This window comes from Carcharhinus amblyrhynchos, chromosome 12 (genome assembly GCF_965287045.1).
Source record: "Carcharhinus amblyrhynchos chromosome 12, sCarAmb.v2.hapA, whole genome shotgun sequence".
NCBI lineage: Eukaryota > Metazoa > Chordata > Chondrichthyes > Carcharhiniformes > Carcharhinidae > Carcharhinus > Carcharhinus amblyrhynchos.
The window spans coordinates 77,048,986-77,066,374 of NC_137335.1; the positions used below are offsets into that span (position 1 = coordinate 77,048,986).

General features: G+C 40.8%; 1 protein-coding gene across 2 annotated transcripts in view; it reads left to right on the forward strand.

Annotated features, from left to right (window-relative positions):
* Positions 1 to 14,178, forward strand: part of ahctf1 (AT hook containing transcription factor 1) — a 97,773-nt gene extending 83,595 nt beyond the window's left edge. For both annotated transcript variants that reach the window (XM_080200775.1, XM_080200776.1), the window contains 5 exons: positions 1,375 to 1,553; positions 3,102 to 4,674; positions 11,276 to 11,394; positions 11,776 to 11,909; positions 12,820 to 14,178. In XM_080200775.1, coding sequence (XP_080056901.1) covers positions 1,375 to 1,553; positions 3,102 to 4,674; positions 11,276 to 11,394; positions 11,776 to 11,909; positions 12,820 to 13,048 — 2,234 coding nt within the window. In that variant the 3' untranslated portion in view covers positions 13,049 to 14,178. The remainder of the gene's footprint in view (positions 1 to 1,374; positions 1,554 to 3,101; positions 4,675 to 11,275; positions 11,395 to 11,775; positions 11,910 to 12,819) is intronic.
* The last annotated feature ends 3,211 nt before the right edge of the window (positions 14,179 to 17,389 follow it).

Consider the following 17,389-nt stretch of genomic DNA (forward strand, 5'->3'; position numbering starts at 1 on the left):
GTTCCTCCTGACGTTTTATCTTTGTAATTGCTTTCGACTTGAACCTCACATGGTCAACAGATTTAACTTATAATGCAACAGATGAATAGAAATAATGCTGTACGAAGCAATGGTTAGATCCCCACTTAGAGTACCTCCTTCAGTTCCGGCTATAGCACCTGAGGAAGGATATATTGTCTTTGGGAGTGACTGCAGTATAGCTTCACAAAATTATACTGGGACAAAAAGGTTTATTTATGAATTACATAGGATTGTATAACCTTCAATGTAAAAGTCCATGGGAATGATCTAATTGCAATGTTTAAGACAATCCAAGGAATTGATATAGTAGATAAAGAAGCTCTGGATCCTCTGGTGACAGTCTCAAACAAGGGGCCAGGAAGCACTCCTTCACAGGCAGCAAAATGGAAATTTTGGAGCACACTTCCCGCAAAAAGTTGCTGACAATGTCAGTGCTGAGAGTTTTTTGTTAGTCAAGACTATTAAGGATTACAGAACCAACATGGGTGAATGGAGTTAAGAAACAGATCTACCCTGCTTCAGTTGAATAGCCGAATAGGCCTACCCCAATTCCTATTGAGACCAACAAAGATGCAGAAGACATTAACATATTCCTATACAAGTCCTGATTTCAACAAGAAAAACACCAGCTGCTTCCCAACATAAGTAAGGAAGGGAAAAATCTGAGACTTGGTCACCAAAGCCTGAGTTGCAGTCCATCTAGAGGGTGCATTCTCTCAATTTAGCCTTTGTATCCTAATATTAATATAATAATCTGAAATATAAAGCTAGAATCAGTAACGGTGACATTGAAACTATCATCAGTTGTCATAAAAACCAGTCAGATTCAGTAATGTCCTTTAGGGAAGGGAATTTGCCATCCTTACACAGTCTGGCCTAAATGTCACTCCAGACCCACAACAACTGGTTGACTCTTAGCTGACCTCTGAAATGGTCTAGCAAGCCAACTCACTTCAAGTGCAATTAGAGATGGACAACAAATGTTGGCCTTGCAGGTGATGCTGACATCCCCTGAACAAAAAAAAGGATGCTTTTGCATTAATTTTATTGATTGATTTTAAGAAATTGATCCATTTAATGTTTTAAAGATGGTGAAAATGTTTTCTGTATTGCTGCTTTTGAGAGCCAGTGAAATTAGTTGTGCTAAGTTTTAGTTAGGTGGCATGCAAAAGATAACTCTTCCTCAGTATTAAATTTTATGGTATGCAAATGTAAAGAACAGCTAAACACTCATGTGCCTAATATCTCTTTACAAAGCTACTGTAGTTAATACATATTTAGTTTACTTTGTGTTTAAACAGCAAAACAGGAATTGTTACTCTGATCCAATTACTCTCTCATTTTCTTTTCTAGCTGTGGTAATTGTAGTTGATGATGAGGGCATTCCTGCCACACAGTCAAGAAGTGAAAAGAATGAGTCTGTGCTATTTAGAAATGAAGAAAATGATGTTGAAATAGTGAGCGATAATGCTGAGTGTACTCTGGATGAACCACTTACAGTTTTGCTTCCTGTAAGCACTCAGCATTTGCAGGTAAACATTTATCAGACTACTTTGGTGTATTATTTGGACATTATGTATGATACAAGCTGTTCCTCAAACATTCATCTTCATACAGAGGAAAATGTTGTCTCCAAATTAGAAGGTAATTATAGGACCTCTTGGTAGCCACATATGCATCTTTCCATCTCTTTCAAATCATGAATGTCAGTGTTGCAGCTCCAATCCTTTTTTGTCTCAGTCTGTTGATACAAATTGTTGAGAGTTGATATAATGGCCAGTTGCGCAACTTTGATGGGAAATGTGATTGAATTTTTAATGGTAACCTGGAATCTTAGTTTAAATTGGTAGATATCATACCAGCTATTCATTTTATATAGTTTTGCCCAAATCATTTGTGCAGCCTGCACTATCCCCTCTGTATCAACTACCTCTCAAGTTTGGTATTGGCTCCAACTGAGTTTTTGAACCCACCTCACTAATGTAAATTAGAAACTGGAAATGCTGCAATATGAATACCACAGTTCCCTTTTGGATTATATACTTGTTCCTGGGACTAGTTAATGGATAGGTTTTGTCCTATCCTTGGATTTCTCTAATTGTTGGACAATCGTTACTCATTTTTGATGTGTTCTCTGAATGTGGGCAACACTGGCAAGGCACACTTATTGCAACTTTCTTATCATGAGGTAGTGTTGATGGGCTTTGTGCTTGAACCATTGCAATCTACTATTGATGGTGCTCACATCCCGCTAGTGCTAGGTAGACAGCTCCTGAGATTTCATCTCACAAACATGGTTAGAACAAAGATTTACTGACTAATCCAAAACCCACACCAAGTATTTAAACCTTTCACTGTCTGTATAAACTATATTTGCACACAGAGTATCTCCATTCCTTTTAGATCTGTAAGCATATCATCTATTTTCATTCTTTCTCAATGTCTCTCCAGCTCATTCAAAGTAATTGCAGTCCAAACTAAAATGAAGCTTTCTGTATTGTGTGACTAAAGGAATACAAGTGTGTTAAAAGTTTATTTATTAGTTACAAGTAAGGCTTATATTAATGCTGCAATGAAGTTGCTGTGAAATTCCCCTAGTCGGCACACTCCGGTACCTGTTTGGGTCAATGCACCTAACCAGCACACCTCTCAAAATGTGGGAGGAAACCGGAGCACCCGGGGGAAACCCACGCAAACACAGGGAGAACATGCAAACTCCACGCAGACAGTGACCCAAGCCGGGAATCGAACTTGGGTCCCTGGCGCTGTGAAACAGCAATGCTAACCAATGCGCTACTGTGCCAAACTCTCAAGTGGTTCCTCCCTTTGAGGAAGGCCACAATTTCTTTGTATGGAAAAGTTGTAAACTATTTTCAAACTCTAACTAAAAAGGTAATGTAAGTTTTAAGCGCTTACCTTTCACGTTACCTTCCTGTGTTAACTGTAATTCATTTGTGTAAGTGTACTAAAATAAACTGCAGTGAATTCCCTTTACATCCACCCTGATGCTTAAAATGTATACATGGAATTATTTTTGTGAAGTATTTTCTTATTCAAAACTTCAATCTCCTGATTTATAGGATGCTGATGATGTTGAAGTGCAGCCCCAAAGAGAGATGTCTTGGCCGATAACTCCTGCAGAACTGGAGCAGCATGAACCAGTTGTATTTGTTGGAGAGAATGACTTTGAACTTGCAGAGAAGTCCTACAATACAGTTAAAGCTGTGAGTGAAGCTGAAGAAGTTGATGAGATTACAGAGCAGCATAATATTCAAGAAAACTTTACTTTAGTATTGGAAGACAATGATGGGGATGAGGTTGACCTGTTGACAGCCACAGAGACAAATCAACAACCCCCTCCAGTTGAGAATGAAAAGGCAATTCCATTGGAATTAATGGAAACTAAAATTAGTGAACCCAATAAAGAGACTCAAGAGGTAAGTACGTTTGAAAGTGAAGAGCAGACATGCACAGAAAACAATTCTTTAGTTCTTCAAGAACCATTGGAAGATCAACACAACTTGGCTGAAGCATTGCCTTATGTGACTGAACCAATTAAAGTGGCCAAAACAGATAACTCAATAGAGGTTCTTAAGGTAGATCAGTCCAATGTAGAATTATCTGAACTGATCTCCCTACCTGTTAAGGTAGATACCCCAGTAATAAATGAGAGGAGTGGCTTGTTTCAGGACAAGGCAGTAAAGAAAGCACCAACAGATCAGTCAGAAAAGATTGTTGGTAAAGTTGTACAAACGAAGCAAGTGGCAACACCAACAAGATCCTTGAGAAAAAAAGGTAATAAAGTGACTGAAGATAATGCTCTAGATAATGAGGAGCTGGTATTGGTGGAGATACAGAAAGTTAAACCTAAAATTGAAAAAACTGCAACACCGAGGAGGAGTACAAGGAGAACTGTTACAGGTGTAGTTGAGATCCTGAAAAATAACTTCACTGACCCAAAGAAGGTACCACTTGATCAAAAATCTGACTTAGTTCATCCTACTTCAAGGTCCTCCAGAAAAGCTAGCACTCGTAGAATGAGTGCAATGGAAAGTAGTCTTGTTGCCAAAATGCCACTCACTCAACATACTGAAACTGTGGTTTTGAGATCCACGCGGAGTAATGCCTCTATTCAAGCAGATGTAGAACACATCTTGCATGATCCTTTAAAAACACCACTAAGTCAACAAGCTGACATCGTTCCTGTTTCTCACCGATCTACGAGAAAGAAAAGTAGGAAACCTTCTGAAGCTCATGCCCTGCTAAGCGACCCACTTTCAACATTGGAGATTAGTGAACAAGTGTCTGTGCCACCCACACCCAGCAGACTTACAAGAAGCAGGGCCAAAGATGCCCATCTTGTGGCACTAGAAAACATTGCTGAACTGAGTTCCAATGTTGAGATAACCTTGCCTGCTAATTCTCAAACAACCAAGAGGAAGCAACCTGTTTCAAGCAAAGAAACATCTGATCCTGTTGTAAAAGATGATATTGAGGATGACAGGCAAGAGGAACAGCTCACAGTAACTTTTACCCACAAACCAACTAGAAGGAGACCTGGTAAAAGCTCTGAATCACAGGCAATAATTTTAGCAGAAGAGGATGCTTACACTTTCTCTCCTCCTATTACGAGATCATCAAAAAAACCAAAAGGTAATTTTGACTGAGGCTGTTAAACTGTTCTTGTTCATGTATATTTTGAACCTTTTTGTAGATACCAAGTTAGTTAGTTTAGCCTATTTGTTTGATTTTAGTTGCAGGAATATAAAGTACAGCCAAAAAATGAATTGCTGTTGGTCTGAAGTATGAAAATTTAACATTAATGTTACCGTTTTCACTTTTGTAAAGCATTCCTCATCTGCTTAATTGTCTCTCTCAAACAAATACACCAGCAGCTATACTCTGGCTGGGTGAATGGTGATGGGCAGAACTACAGAAGCACTGGTGTAAAACCATCTCCAGGACAATTGGGAATCAGTAATAAATACTGGTCTAGCCAGCATGTGCTCACCCTATGTAAGAATTAACAAAAACACGTTGCGATTTTTCACTTGTATGTTTCGAACTTCTTACAGACGTATACATCACATTTGCTTTTTTTTGGAAATAAATTTGCATTCATTTTATTTTTGGAGGATTTTTTTCGCTTTTTTGCACCAACTTTCTTTTCCTGCTTCTGAAAGCATTGCCTGCTAGCTGGTTCACAAGGCTCTGGACACTCCTGAGTAAAGTACCCTGTGGCTACTCCTCATGCATGAGCACATACGATGAGCTAAGCCAGCAAAAAAATTACTGTCAAGCTTTCCGCTTGATAGTGGGGCCTGCTATAAAATTCACTTCTTTCCTTTTGTTTCCTTCCTCCAAAAGTGAAAGTCAGTTTCCTCGGGTTTTCTGTATTCATTCATGGGACGAGAGTGTCGTTGGCTGGCCAGCATTTATTGCCCATATCTAGTTGCCCTTATTCTACTACCCATTTGCCCCTTGTTTTCGTCATTAGCTCCAACTTGATAAGCTACTGCTTCAGTCCAGGAACAGACGAGGCTCAATGTGTGGGGGAATTTATGAGCATGGTGTGATAGAATCAAGGATTCCCATCACTTCAGAATGAGTCAGTAACATCAAATAGGCTTCAGTGCAGATCAGTTCTGAGAGTGTCTGAGGCAGTGAAAGTTGCTTGCCAAAAGAAATGGCACTGGTGTGTTTCTCCCCCAAGAAAGGGACAGATTTTCCAGCAAGATCTTCCCTCACATGCTGCCTTTTTGAGGGGGGGAGCCTAAAGACACTAGCAAGCCCAGTTCAACAGAGATCAAAAGGGCACCTCAAGCACAAATTGGATTTAAAGGATCCCACTCTCCACCGTCATGGAGATCAGGACACTTCTTTCTCCGTCTCCCCAACCCCACAATCACTGCCTTGCTGTATTCCCAAACACCCAGGGCTACAATGGTCGCCAAGCACCCTGGCTTGGTCATCACATCTGGTCTTTGTTTGTGAAAACCGGTAGATTCCTTAGATTCCAGTTTTACGTCACGCAAAAGGGTGAGAGCATTTGACTTGATGTTCCAGGAAGATGTGGTGTTAAGCCGATTCTGCATATTTAAATCCATGGGAATCAGATTTATTTTCCTTGCTGGGCGTTAAACTGAGTAGGCCTACTGGGAGGATACAGGAAGAAGATTGCAAACTGTTTTACATCCTGTGAATCCTGTTTTAGCCCTCTTGTCGAATTTGCGCTGGAAATAATGGTGTTTGAAAAACTCCCTCAATGGACTGAACGGCTTCCTCCTGAGTTCTATTCTAAAGCTAACCTAAGCAAGCAGATTTATTTAGTAAGGCACTGTATGTGTACATATCCACAAAAGTCCACATTTTTTTTGTGGAAAATTCCTGAGTTTTGTTACAATTTCCTGGGTTTCACACTGGCTTCATGACTCCTTGATTCTACCCTCATCCAAAGTTGCATTTATCTTTTCAGAGTTGCTGGGTAGTGATAAAAAGCAGGATTTAAATTTCTGCTCCATGAATGTTCAGGGTGTGCAGTAGACATCATGGGGTGCCGATACATTATTTCAGGCTGAGAGTAGGAACAATATGTAACGGAGTCCAGTGGAGAGGATATAATGACGGGAAGAAGGAGCAGGGAGAATTGAGCAGGAGTACCCGCACCAAATTGCTGGCAGTGGCAAATTTTTCCCACTAAAATTAGTACAGAAAGGGCCTAATACAGGAATTCTGCCTGTCAGTGGGGTGTCAATTAGCCCATTAATGAGTCAATTAATATCAATTATCCATGAGCCCGCTGATATTTAATAATGACTAAGAGATTAAATGGGAGCTGCATGTTGCTCCTGCACTCCCAAAAAACCACCTGGAAAGTTCTGTCTGGTACACCAGCCACCTCCTTATATTTCACACGGATTCCTTCAATGTCAGGCACTCGGAGCTTGATTCAGGAACCTATTCCTCTGTTTGCATGCTCCCTCCCTCTCTGCCCTTGACCACAACCACCACCCACCCCTCCCCTTCCCCAAAGGGTTCCCCAATTTCTCTAAAAGAAGTTGGTGAGGCCCCTGTGGAACTGCATAGTTAACTTGGCCCAAGTTGAAGAATGAATCCAGGTCAGTTGTGGATGTAGCTCAGCTAACTAGTGTCTCAATTGGCTACATTTGGGAATTCAGGATATTTTAGATTAAAATATCAGAACATTTTGTGAAAAGATGTATTCCAATTTATTAACCCACTCTCTTCAGCATCAAGGGAGACACTCTCGCCACCTGGTGGTCATTTGCTATAAGAAAAGTTGATTTCTTTCTCTGATTTAAGAACATAAGAACATAAGAAATAGGAGCAGGAGTAGGCCAACTAGCCCTTCGAGCCTGCCCCGCCATTCAATAAGATCATGGCTGATCTGTCGTGGCTCAGTTCCACATTCCTGCCCTCTCCCCATAACCCTTAATCCCCTCTCTTATCAAAAACCCATCAACCCGCGTCTTAAAAATATTTAGCAAGGTAGCCTCCGCCACTTCAACGGGCAGAGAATTCCAGAGATTCACCACCCTTTGAGTGAAGAAGTTCCTCCTCAACTCTGTTCTAAACCGCCCCCCCTTTATCTTGAGGCTGTGCCCCCTAGTCCTACTATCCTTTCTGAGCAGGAAGAGTCTCTCCACCTCTATCCTATCCATCCCATTCATCATCTTATACGTCTCAATGAGACCTCCCCTCATTCTTCTAAACTCTAACGAGTACAAGCCTAATTTATTCAGCCTCTCCTCATAGCTCAACCCCCTCAACTCTGGCATCAGCCTAGTAAACCTCCTCTGCACTCCCTCCAAGGCCAAAATATCCTTGCGTAATTATGGCGCCCAAAACTGCACACAGTACTCCAGCTGCGGCCTCACCAATGCCCTATACAGCTGCAGCAAGACCTCCCTACTTTTATATTCAATCCCCCTCGCGATGAAGGCCAGCATCCCATTCGCCTTCCTGACCACCTGCTGCACCTGCAAGCTGGGTTTTTACGACTCATGCACAAGGACCCCGAGGTCCCTCTGCACCGTCGCCTGCTGCAGTTTTTCTCCACGTAAGTAATAATCCTTCCTACCATTATTCCTACCAAAGTGGACCACCTTGCACTTGCCCCTTTCCATTGATTCATTTCTCAGTCCATCTCCTTTTAAGTTGCCATCCAGTGCTCAGTTCGTTCCTGTTTAAGTCCAGCCCACCTTTTGACAACTTGCAAGAGGTGGAAGATGATGTGTTTTAATCAGTAACCTTGCTTCAAGGGTTGTAAACTTTGTATTTGAATCTTCTGGTCCTATGCTAGTGCTCTTCTAAGTAGCTCATTTACATCCTTATCATCTGAACCTTGCCTGATTTTTGTTTTTGATTTCGCTGTGTCATGTTCTCCTACTTCCTTATCTTTTTCAACAAATTTCAGTTTGCGTCACTTCATTCTCCAGTAACTTTCCAAGAGCTGATTATCATCCTTGTTATTCATCATCGATTACCCTGAATGCACTTTTGAGTCATTTGAGTTAACTTCTATTTTAGTTAATCCTCACATGGGCTTTTGTGCGTTTTAATGAAACCTTCCCAGTGACCAGCATGAATGAGGTGTGCAATTACAATAAGATAATTGCCTCAATGTATTCACACTGTGCAAATATTACAGATGTCAGAATTTCCATACAAATTGAATTATCTGGGAGGGAGCAGTGTGAAATCATTGAGAGGCATCTTAATGTTGTTCTGAAAATCTCCCAAACCTCTGACTGAGGTGGCAGTCAGACAGACACCCCAACAGTGCTGTTCTATTGTTCTGTTCACTACAACGATAATGCCCAACTCCTATGACAATGACTGAAGTCTGCCAATGATGTATGCAAACAGTATTAAAAAAAAAAGTGGCCATGCAAATCGGAATAAGAACATAAGAACATAAGAAATAGGAGCAGGAGTAGGCCATCTAGCCCTTCGAGCGTGCCCCGCCATTCAATAAGATCATGGCTGATCTGTTGTGGCTCAGTTCCACTTTCCCGCCCTCTCCCCATAACCCTTAATCCCCTCTCTTATCAAGAACCCATCAACCCGCTTCTTAAAAATATTTAGCGAGGCAGCCTCCACCACTTCAACGGGCAGAGAATTCCAGAGATTCACCACCCTTTGAGTGAAGAAGTTCCTCCTCAACTCCGTTCTAAACCGCCTCCCCTTTATCTTGAGGCTGTGCCCCCTAGTCCTAGTGTCTTTTTTGAGCGGGAAGAGTCTCTCCACCTCTATCCTATCCATCCCATTCATCATCTTATACGTCTCAATGAGATCTCCCCTCATTCTTCTAAACTCTAACGAGTACAAGCCTAGTTTATTCAGCCTCTCCTCATAGCTCAATCCCCTCAACTCCGGTATCAGCCTAGTAAACCTCCTCTGCACTCCCTCCAGGGCCAAAATATCCTTGCGCAGGTGCGGCGCCCAAAACTGCACACAGTACTCCAGCTGCGGCCTCACCAATGCCCTATACAGCTGCAGCAAGACCTCCCTACTTTTATATTCAATCCCCCTCGCTATGAAGGCCAGCATCCCATTCGCCTTCCTGACCACCTGCTGCACCTGCAAGCTGGGTTTTTGCGACTCATGCACAAGGACCCCGAGGTCCCTCTGCACCGTCGCCTGCTGCAGTTTTTTGCCACATAAGTAATAGTCCTTCCTACCATTCTTCCTACCAAAGTGGACCACCTCACACTTGCCAACATTAAATTCCATTTGCCATTTCCTGGCCCATTCGCCCAGCCTATCTAGATCCTTCTGTAGACTCTCCACACCCTCCGCACAATTTGCCTTTCCCCCAATCTTGGTGTCATCAGCAAATTTCGACACCCTACACTCGGTTCCCTCCTCCAGATCATCTATATAAATAATGGGCCCCTAAAGAATAAATGACTTTAAAGTGAAACCACGTTGAACAGGGTGATTAAAGCCAAGGATTTTCTGTATGGCTTACATGTCATAGAGTTTTACAGAAGCGCCAGCCATCAAGCTGCGCCTGCCATCAAAATGGGACTATTTCAGTCTCATTTTCAGCACTGTCTGCTATGTTGTTTCAAGTGCTCATTTAAATACCTCTTAAATGTTTTGAAGAAATCAAGGAGAGTTTTGTGGTCACCATTACTGAGGCTAGTTTTATATTTCAGATGTATTAATTGAATTCTAGTTCCACCAACTACTGTGGTGGGATTTGAACCCTTGTTCTCGGAGTTGCAGTTTGGGCCACTAGATTAGTTACATTATCAGTACACCACCATCTCTTTGTTGAAATAAGAGGGAACAAGGCAATGTTAAATAAAAACAGTGTGACCTCATAAGTTCTTATGAAGGCAACCATGAATAAATGAACCTAAATCCACCTTTTTCACAACCTCAATATCATTTCTGTTATGGGCATTCATGACTGTACACACTTTCTGGATCAAAAGAATTGAGGTGTGCTTTTTATGATGATGCCCACCAGTATTCCTGTTGAAGACTTCTTCACCACACCATTCCTTATAAAAGGTGACCACTGGGAAAGTTATCACATAGACTACATAGTCATACATTATCCTTTTCCTCAAAGGATTACTACTTTCGCAACAAAAACTACAATAGACTATCCGGTATCTCTAATGAAATGATGACATTGTTTTAAATGAGTGATATTGAGCAGTATTGATATTTTACAGCACAGGAACAGGCCCTTTGGCACAGACTTGGAGGGCTGATCACGTTGTCCTATCTAGACCAACGTCTTGTATCCCTCTATTCCCCATCTGTTCATGTGTCTATCCAAATGAATCTTAAATGTCACTAATATATCTGCCTCAACCACTTCACTTGGCAGTGCATTCCAGGCCCTCACTACCCACTGTATATAAAAAAAATTTCCCCCGCACATCGTCACCATTTATCTTAAACCTCAATTTTCACTCGCACTTTGTAGTTTAGTTTTTGCACGCATTGATCATTTTGAGACTTTTAACAAGCTTTAAATGTTTTTGGGACTTTAATGAATAAAATAACACATTAACAAGTTTTTAAATGTCTTTGGGGCGTTACTTTAATGAATAAAATAAAGTGAATGACAGCTTCACTTTAATGAATAAAGTGAAGTTGTCATTTTTAATAGACAGTTCATTAACAGATTTGATGGGCCGAATGGCCTCTTTCTGTACTGTAGGATTTTATGTAAATATATCTAGATTTTGTTTCTAATTACTTTTCACAGAAAGAAGAGTGTTGCAGGATTCTTCTGCAAAAGAGCCACCAGTGTTCACCTTTTCTACTCCTCTAACGAGATCCAGAAGAAAAACAGGCAAAGCAGCCTTGCAGATGGTGGAAGAACAAGTAAACAAAACTGCATTTTATAATCTAGTATAAATGTTATTCATTTTAAAAACTATTCTAAACTAGGCATGTAGATTAAAACTGCTTGATTGGAATTAAATTAGAGTGTAATTATACAAATTAGGAGAGTTTGCACAATAAAGGAATTGATGTAGATGTACTGAATGGGATTGTTTCATATTCCTGGTTTTTATCCCAAGTTCTGCACAATACTTGACCTGTAGCTTTAAGGAAGCCTCATTTCCTTTTTAACTGTAACCATCAAACTGACTTTGGTTGATCTGCTTCCCATATTTAGGAGTAATAGTTTAGAAGGTAAATTACAATATGTATTTTAGTGGAAGAAGTATTGATGCAGATTTTCATTTTTGTGGCCCTCAGGACTCGCCGGTTTTGGAGGATGTCCTCAAAGTAAGAGGTGCTGAAAAACAGGAAGAGGAGAAAAGTAAAAAACATGAGAAGAAAATGAGTACCAGAAGCAGAACTACAAGACTTCGAGTGAAAAGGAGTCCCAGGTAATACCTAATTCTTAAAAAAAACTGTTGTGGAGGGGGAGTAAGATAGAGTCATAGAGGTTTACAGCATGGAAACAGGCCCTTCGACCCAACGTGGGCTGCCCTTTTTTTTTAAAACCCCTAAGCTTGCCCCAACTGCCTGCATTTCGCCCATATCCCTCTGTACCCATCTTACCCATATAACTGTCTAAATACTTTTTAAAAGACAAAATTGTATCCACCTCTGCTACTACCTCTGGCAGCTTGTTCCAGACACTCACTGCCCTCTGTGTGAAAAAATTGCCCCTCTGAATCCTTTTGTAACTCTCCCCTCTTACCTTAAACCTATGCCGTCTAGGTTTAGACCCCCCTACCTTTGGGAAAAGATGTTGACTAGCTGATCTATGCCCCTCATTATTTTATAGACCTGTCAGCCTCCTATGCTCCAGAGGGAAAAAGTCTCAGTCTATCCAGCCTCTCCTTATAACTCAAACCATCAAGTCCCGATAGCATCCTAGCAAATCTCTTCTGCACTCTTTCTAGTTTAATAATATCCTTTCTATAACAGGGTGACCAGAACTGCACACAGTATTCCAAGTGTGGCCTTAACGATGTTTTGTACAACTACAACAAGACGTCCCAACTCCTGTATTCAATGTTCTGACCAATGAAACCAAACTTGCTGAATGCCTTCTTCACCACTGTCCACCTGTGACTCCACTTTCAAGGAGCTATGAGCCTGTACCCCTAAATCTTTGTTCTGTAACTCTCCCCAGTGCCCTACCATTACTGAGTAAAGATGTGGTTATAATTTACAATTGTGTTACTCAAAGGACAAACATTGAATTTTAAGCTCTATCAATTTTATTGACTGCTTTTATTGAAAGCTGCATAATTAATGTAAAATCTCAACATGTATTGATCTTGACAGAATAACAAAGAAGACATCGTGGTCAGCTCCTCCAGTGCAAATAGAATTTCTGTCTCCTTTAGCGAGTCCTTTAAATACACGGTCCAGTAAAAGAGTGGTGGAGGAGGAGGAGGATGACGATGATGCTGGGTCTGTAGAACACAAGATGACACTTCGCTATAAGAGGAAAAAACTGATCCCAGTATTCCGAAAACCAGTCACGCGCAGAAAAGTAAACAGACACAAATAGTGAAAAGTTTTACTGTTTTATCAATTTAATACTTGGATGCAGTTTATATATAAGAGTTATACAGTATACAGAACTGAGCGAATTTCTGAAGTTCATCTAATTTTCGGAAAATAATTTATATAAATTATTTTAACATTTCATGAACAAATGGTCTGTAAGGGGAACTGTAGCTCCGTATGGAGTATTGTAACTGCTATTTTTGTTTTTAGGCAAATGTTTCTCATTTTAATTTTGTAATGAATCTTACATTTTATTAACGTATATAAAATGATTAAATGTAAATATTTTTGACATTTTAGGGAAGTTATAAATAAAATGTATACTTGGCTGTTTGATATGTTTTTTGCATTTTTGTGATGGAACATTTTGCCAACGGGGTAAATGGTACATATATGCAGTTGTACATCTCTAAAGTTTGTTTTTATGATCATTTTAGAGACATAAGATTGTCAGTAATCTGAGGCACAGGCCAAAGTGGTGCTTGGCTATCTTAAGCTTTCATACCTCATTCTGTTTATGTTAAAGGTAATAATTTGTGTATACTACTTGTATCCCACGCCCTTGCTAAATCCATGAAGGCAGTGGCTCCCCTTCATGAGGAAATGCCTCTGGTTCTGTAAGCTGTTTTCTCATTCCATGGGTACTTGTCATTTCAAGTATTGCGCACATTAAATGCAGATATAATGGTTTCCAATATTGGTAAATTGGAAACTACTCACTTCAGTTCGATTTGGAAAAGAGAGGTCATGGTGGGGGAAAAAAAGCAGGAGATTCTATCTTCAGTTATTTTTAAAAGGAGAAGTGGGAAATATTTTATATTGGGGATTCTTTCTCCACCCACACCCCACAACCCAGCCGTTTCCTAGCTCCTTTAAGATAGTCAAGCACTGACTTTGAAATCTAGCCCAGGTATCTCACAGAACTTTGTAACATACTAATTTTATGTCACGTGATGCTGCATCACGTTATTTACTTTTGTCACAATGCTTGTATCATGTTTTTGGTTTTCATCAAGAAATGCTTGGCGTGCTGCTATAAATCACACAACAAACTGAGATAGCTCAGCAAATACTGGTAAGTCGGGCAGATTTTAAAAAAAATAAAAAGATTGCTGAAATTTCTTTATACAATGGATTTGTCTTGTTCTTTATTGTCACCAGTATTTAACAACTTTCTATAGTTTTCCTTTTAAATTTGCCTCCAATTCATTAGAAGGACGACTAACATCTGTTCTTCCTCTTTTCAAATGGTAATTTCACACATGTTGCTTATAAGTAAGTAAGAATGTCTAGATTTGTGCAACTAGGGAACTGAAAAATTTAAAAATGGACTTGCAGGAGAGTGACGTAGTAGGAATACATTTTCGGGGTAAATAAACTAGATTGTGCATCTTCATCATTAACTTAATCAGTTTTGTTAACCGTTGTAAGTTCCAGTCAGAGCCAAAGAAGACCTTTGGGTCTGAAACACTTCAATTTAAACAATGGATTGGTAATTTCAGTTGCATCTTTATAGATGAACTTTCAGGTTCACACACAATGGCATGGGGATCCCAGTCCTTTGCAAAACATGACCCAAATTGTTGTACTGTATGTTTTGCCAACCTCTTCTAGTTTTCTCTCCATGTCAGATGCATTGTTGCAATATCTGTGTGTGAATCGAACATTTCCACTGTGCAGCAACCTTCATGTTGGTGTATCCGAGATGAGAAAAGGTTGGCTTCCCCAAGCAGACTTGCCCCAGTCTTACTGCATCTATCTACAACAGCCAAACTGCTACTCTGCATCTCCTGAGTGACCAAAACTCTGACCTGTAGCCAATTCACCAGCCCAGTTGGAAACTCCTCTCAACTCTTGTGGGCAAATCAAGAAATTCCAGGAGATGTCAAAACCAGTAGTCATTTGCCAGAATAATTTATTCTCATCTTCCATACAATGTGATCATTTCACATTCCATTTTCTTGAAGGATTGTAGGGAATCCTGCTTGTTGTGGAATCCTGTTCCATGTTTATCACCTCCATAAATGGAGACCTGTAAGTCTAATGGGTGAATATGAATGTCTAATGTGTGGGTGAAGAGACGTAGCATGTTTTCTGTTTGTGCTAATATCTCATTTTCTGCCCTCATCACTGAGTGGCAGCAATGAGAAAAGGGAGCTAGAAGTGTGTGTCTGCCCATCATTTCGTAACTTCTCCATCAGCAAGTCCTCAGTTAGGTCTCCTCATGATGACACATTGAAACGGAAACTCTAGTGGCCCTTGGCTAAAGCTGCAGAGGAGTTTCTAATTTATCCTTTAATTGGAAGTGAGCTTCACTGGCTATGCCAGCAGTTACTGCCCATCCCTAATTGGTCTCACAAAGTGATAGTGAGCTGCCGCCTTGAACTGCGGTTGATCATGTGGTACAACCACAGTGCTATTAGGAAGGGAGTTCCAAGATTTTGACCCAGAGAACTGTGAAGGAATGGTGATACAGTTCCAAATCACAATGATGTGTTTGGAGGTGAGTTTGTAGGCAGTGGTGTCCCCTTGCACCTGCTGCCCCTGTCCATATATCTTCAGTGGCAGAGGGTGATTGTTTAAGGTGATGGTGATGGGGTGACATTCAAGCAGGCTGCTTTGTTGATGTTCTTGTGTTGTTGGAACTGTACTCAATACAGGCAAATGATGAGAATTTTGTTGTCCTGTAGATGTTGGACAGGCTTTGGGGAGTTGGAAGATGATGATTGTATGCAGTCCCACTGGTATGTGGACATGCACTGCAATCACGAACCATTCTCCCGGCTATGGTCAAATAGCTTTGCTGCCTCGTGGATACCTTTGGAGAGTTGAAGGCTAGGGGAGTAAGCCCTGATTGAAAAATATGGAATGGAACCTATAGACTCGAGTTTAAATTTGTTTTCCAACAATCCTTGCAATCAAGGTGGTGCCAGATATAGTGCTTTGCTTTCTCTGAACTCAACCCTAGAAGTCAAGAGGGGGCTCCTCACATTTGGGCAATTTAGGATCTCAAATTTTGCCCAGATTCGCCACTGGAGAGGACACTCCAGTTTTGCTGCAAAGCATTAGCTCGAGACAGGGTAAATTCAGAATGAATGGTCCTGTAGTCGGGGAGTCGTTGTTTGAGGATAAGGGGGTAAACTTCTTAAAACTGAGATGAGAAATTTCTTCACCCAGAGGGTGGTGAATATGTGGCATTCACTACCACAGAATGTAGTTGAGGGCAAAATGTCTGATTTCAAGAAGAAATTAGATATTGCTCTTGGGGCTAAAGGGATCAAGGGATATGTGGTTGGGGGTGGGGAAATCAGTGTATTGAATTTGGTAATCAGCCATGGTAATGAATAACGCAGCAGGCTCAAATGGCCTAATAGCCTGCTCCTGCTTCTTGTATCTATCTACAAATTGATTGATTGTAGAGAGTGGATGCTACAGGCTACTTCTGTCCCACTGGTCAGCCACCGTTCACCTCAGGTCAGGCAGCCCCTGATTGTCAGTGCTGACAGTCCTAAATGGGGAAATGTTTAGGAAATCAGAAACACAAAGAGAGTTGGGAATCCTTGTTCAAGATTCTCTTAAGGTTAATGTGCAGGTTGAGTCAGCAGTTAGGAAGGCAAATGCAATGTTAGCACTCATGTTGAAGGGCTAGAGTACAAGAGCAGGGATGCACTTCTAAAGCTGTATAAGGCTCTGGTCAGATTCAATTTGGAGTGTTGTGAGCAGTTTTGGGCCAGTACATCCTTTGTCTTATGGTCTCTGCTTCAATAGATTCAAGAGTCTTTGTTCAATAAATGGACGATACTGTACCAGACAAACAAATTATGTGCACACGGTCCAGTTTGTCACTAAGGACTCAGCAAGATGCTGAGCCCTTAGTGACAAACTGGACCATGTGCACAGGATTAGCAGAATTCACAGCCTCTCTAATGTTCCCAAGACAGCTGGGATTGACATGGAACTTCATGAACTAAATATTGACATGAGAAGCCTGGTATTTTGTATGGAAGCTGATGGTCATAACAAAGAAAAGAAATTATATGTTTATCTAGCAGGAGAAGAGTTTGGAGGAAACACGTGAGTAAGCTATAGGCTTTGCTGCAAGAAACTATTCTCTGACATCCACAAATGGTCCTGAATGTGTTTTTACCAATTACCTCAAGTCCAAGAAGGCCATTTAATATAGGACTAAGGAGCAAGAGTAGGCTATTGGACTCTTCAATCCTTTTGATAAACTCATGGCTGATCTTATTGTGCTTTCAACTTCACCTTCCTTTTCCCTCGTCTGTCAAAAATTTATGTATCACCACCTTGAATGAATTCATTGACCTACCTCTGTCACTTT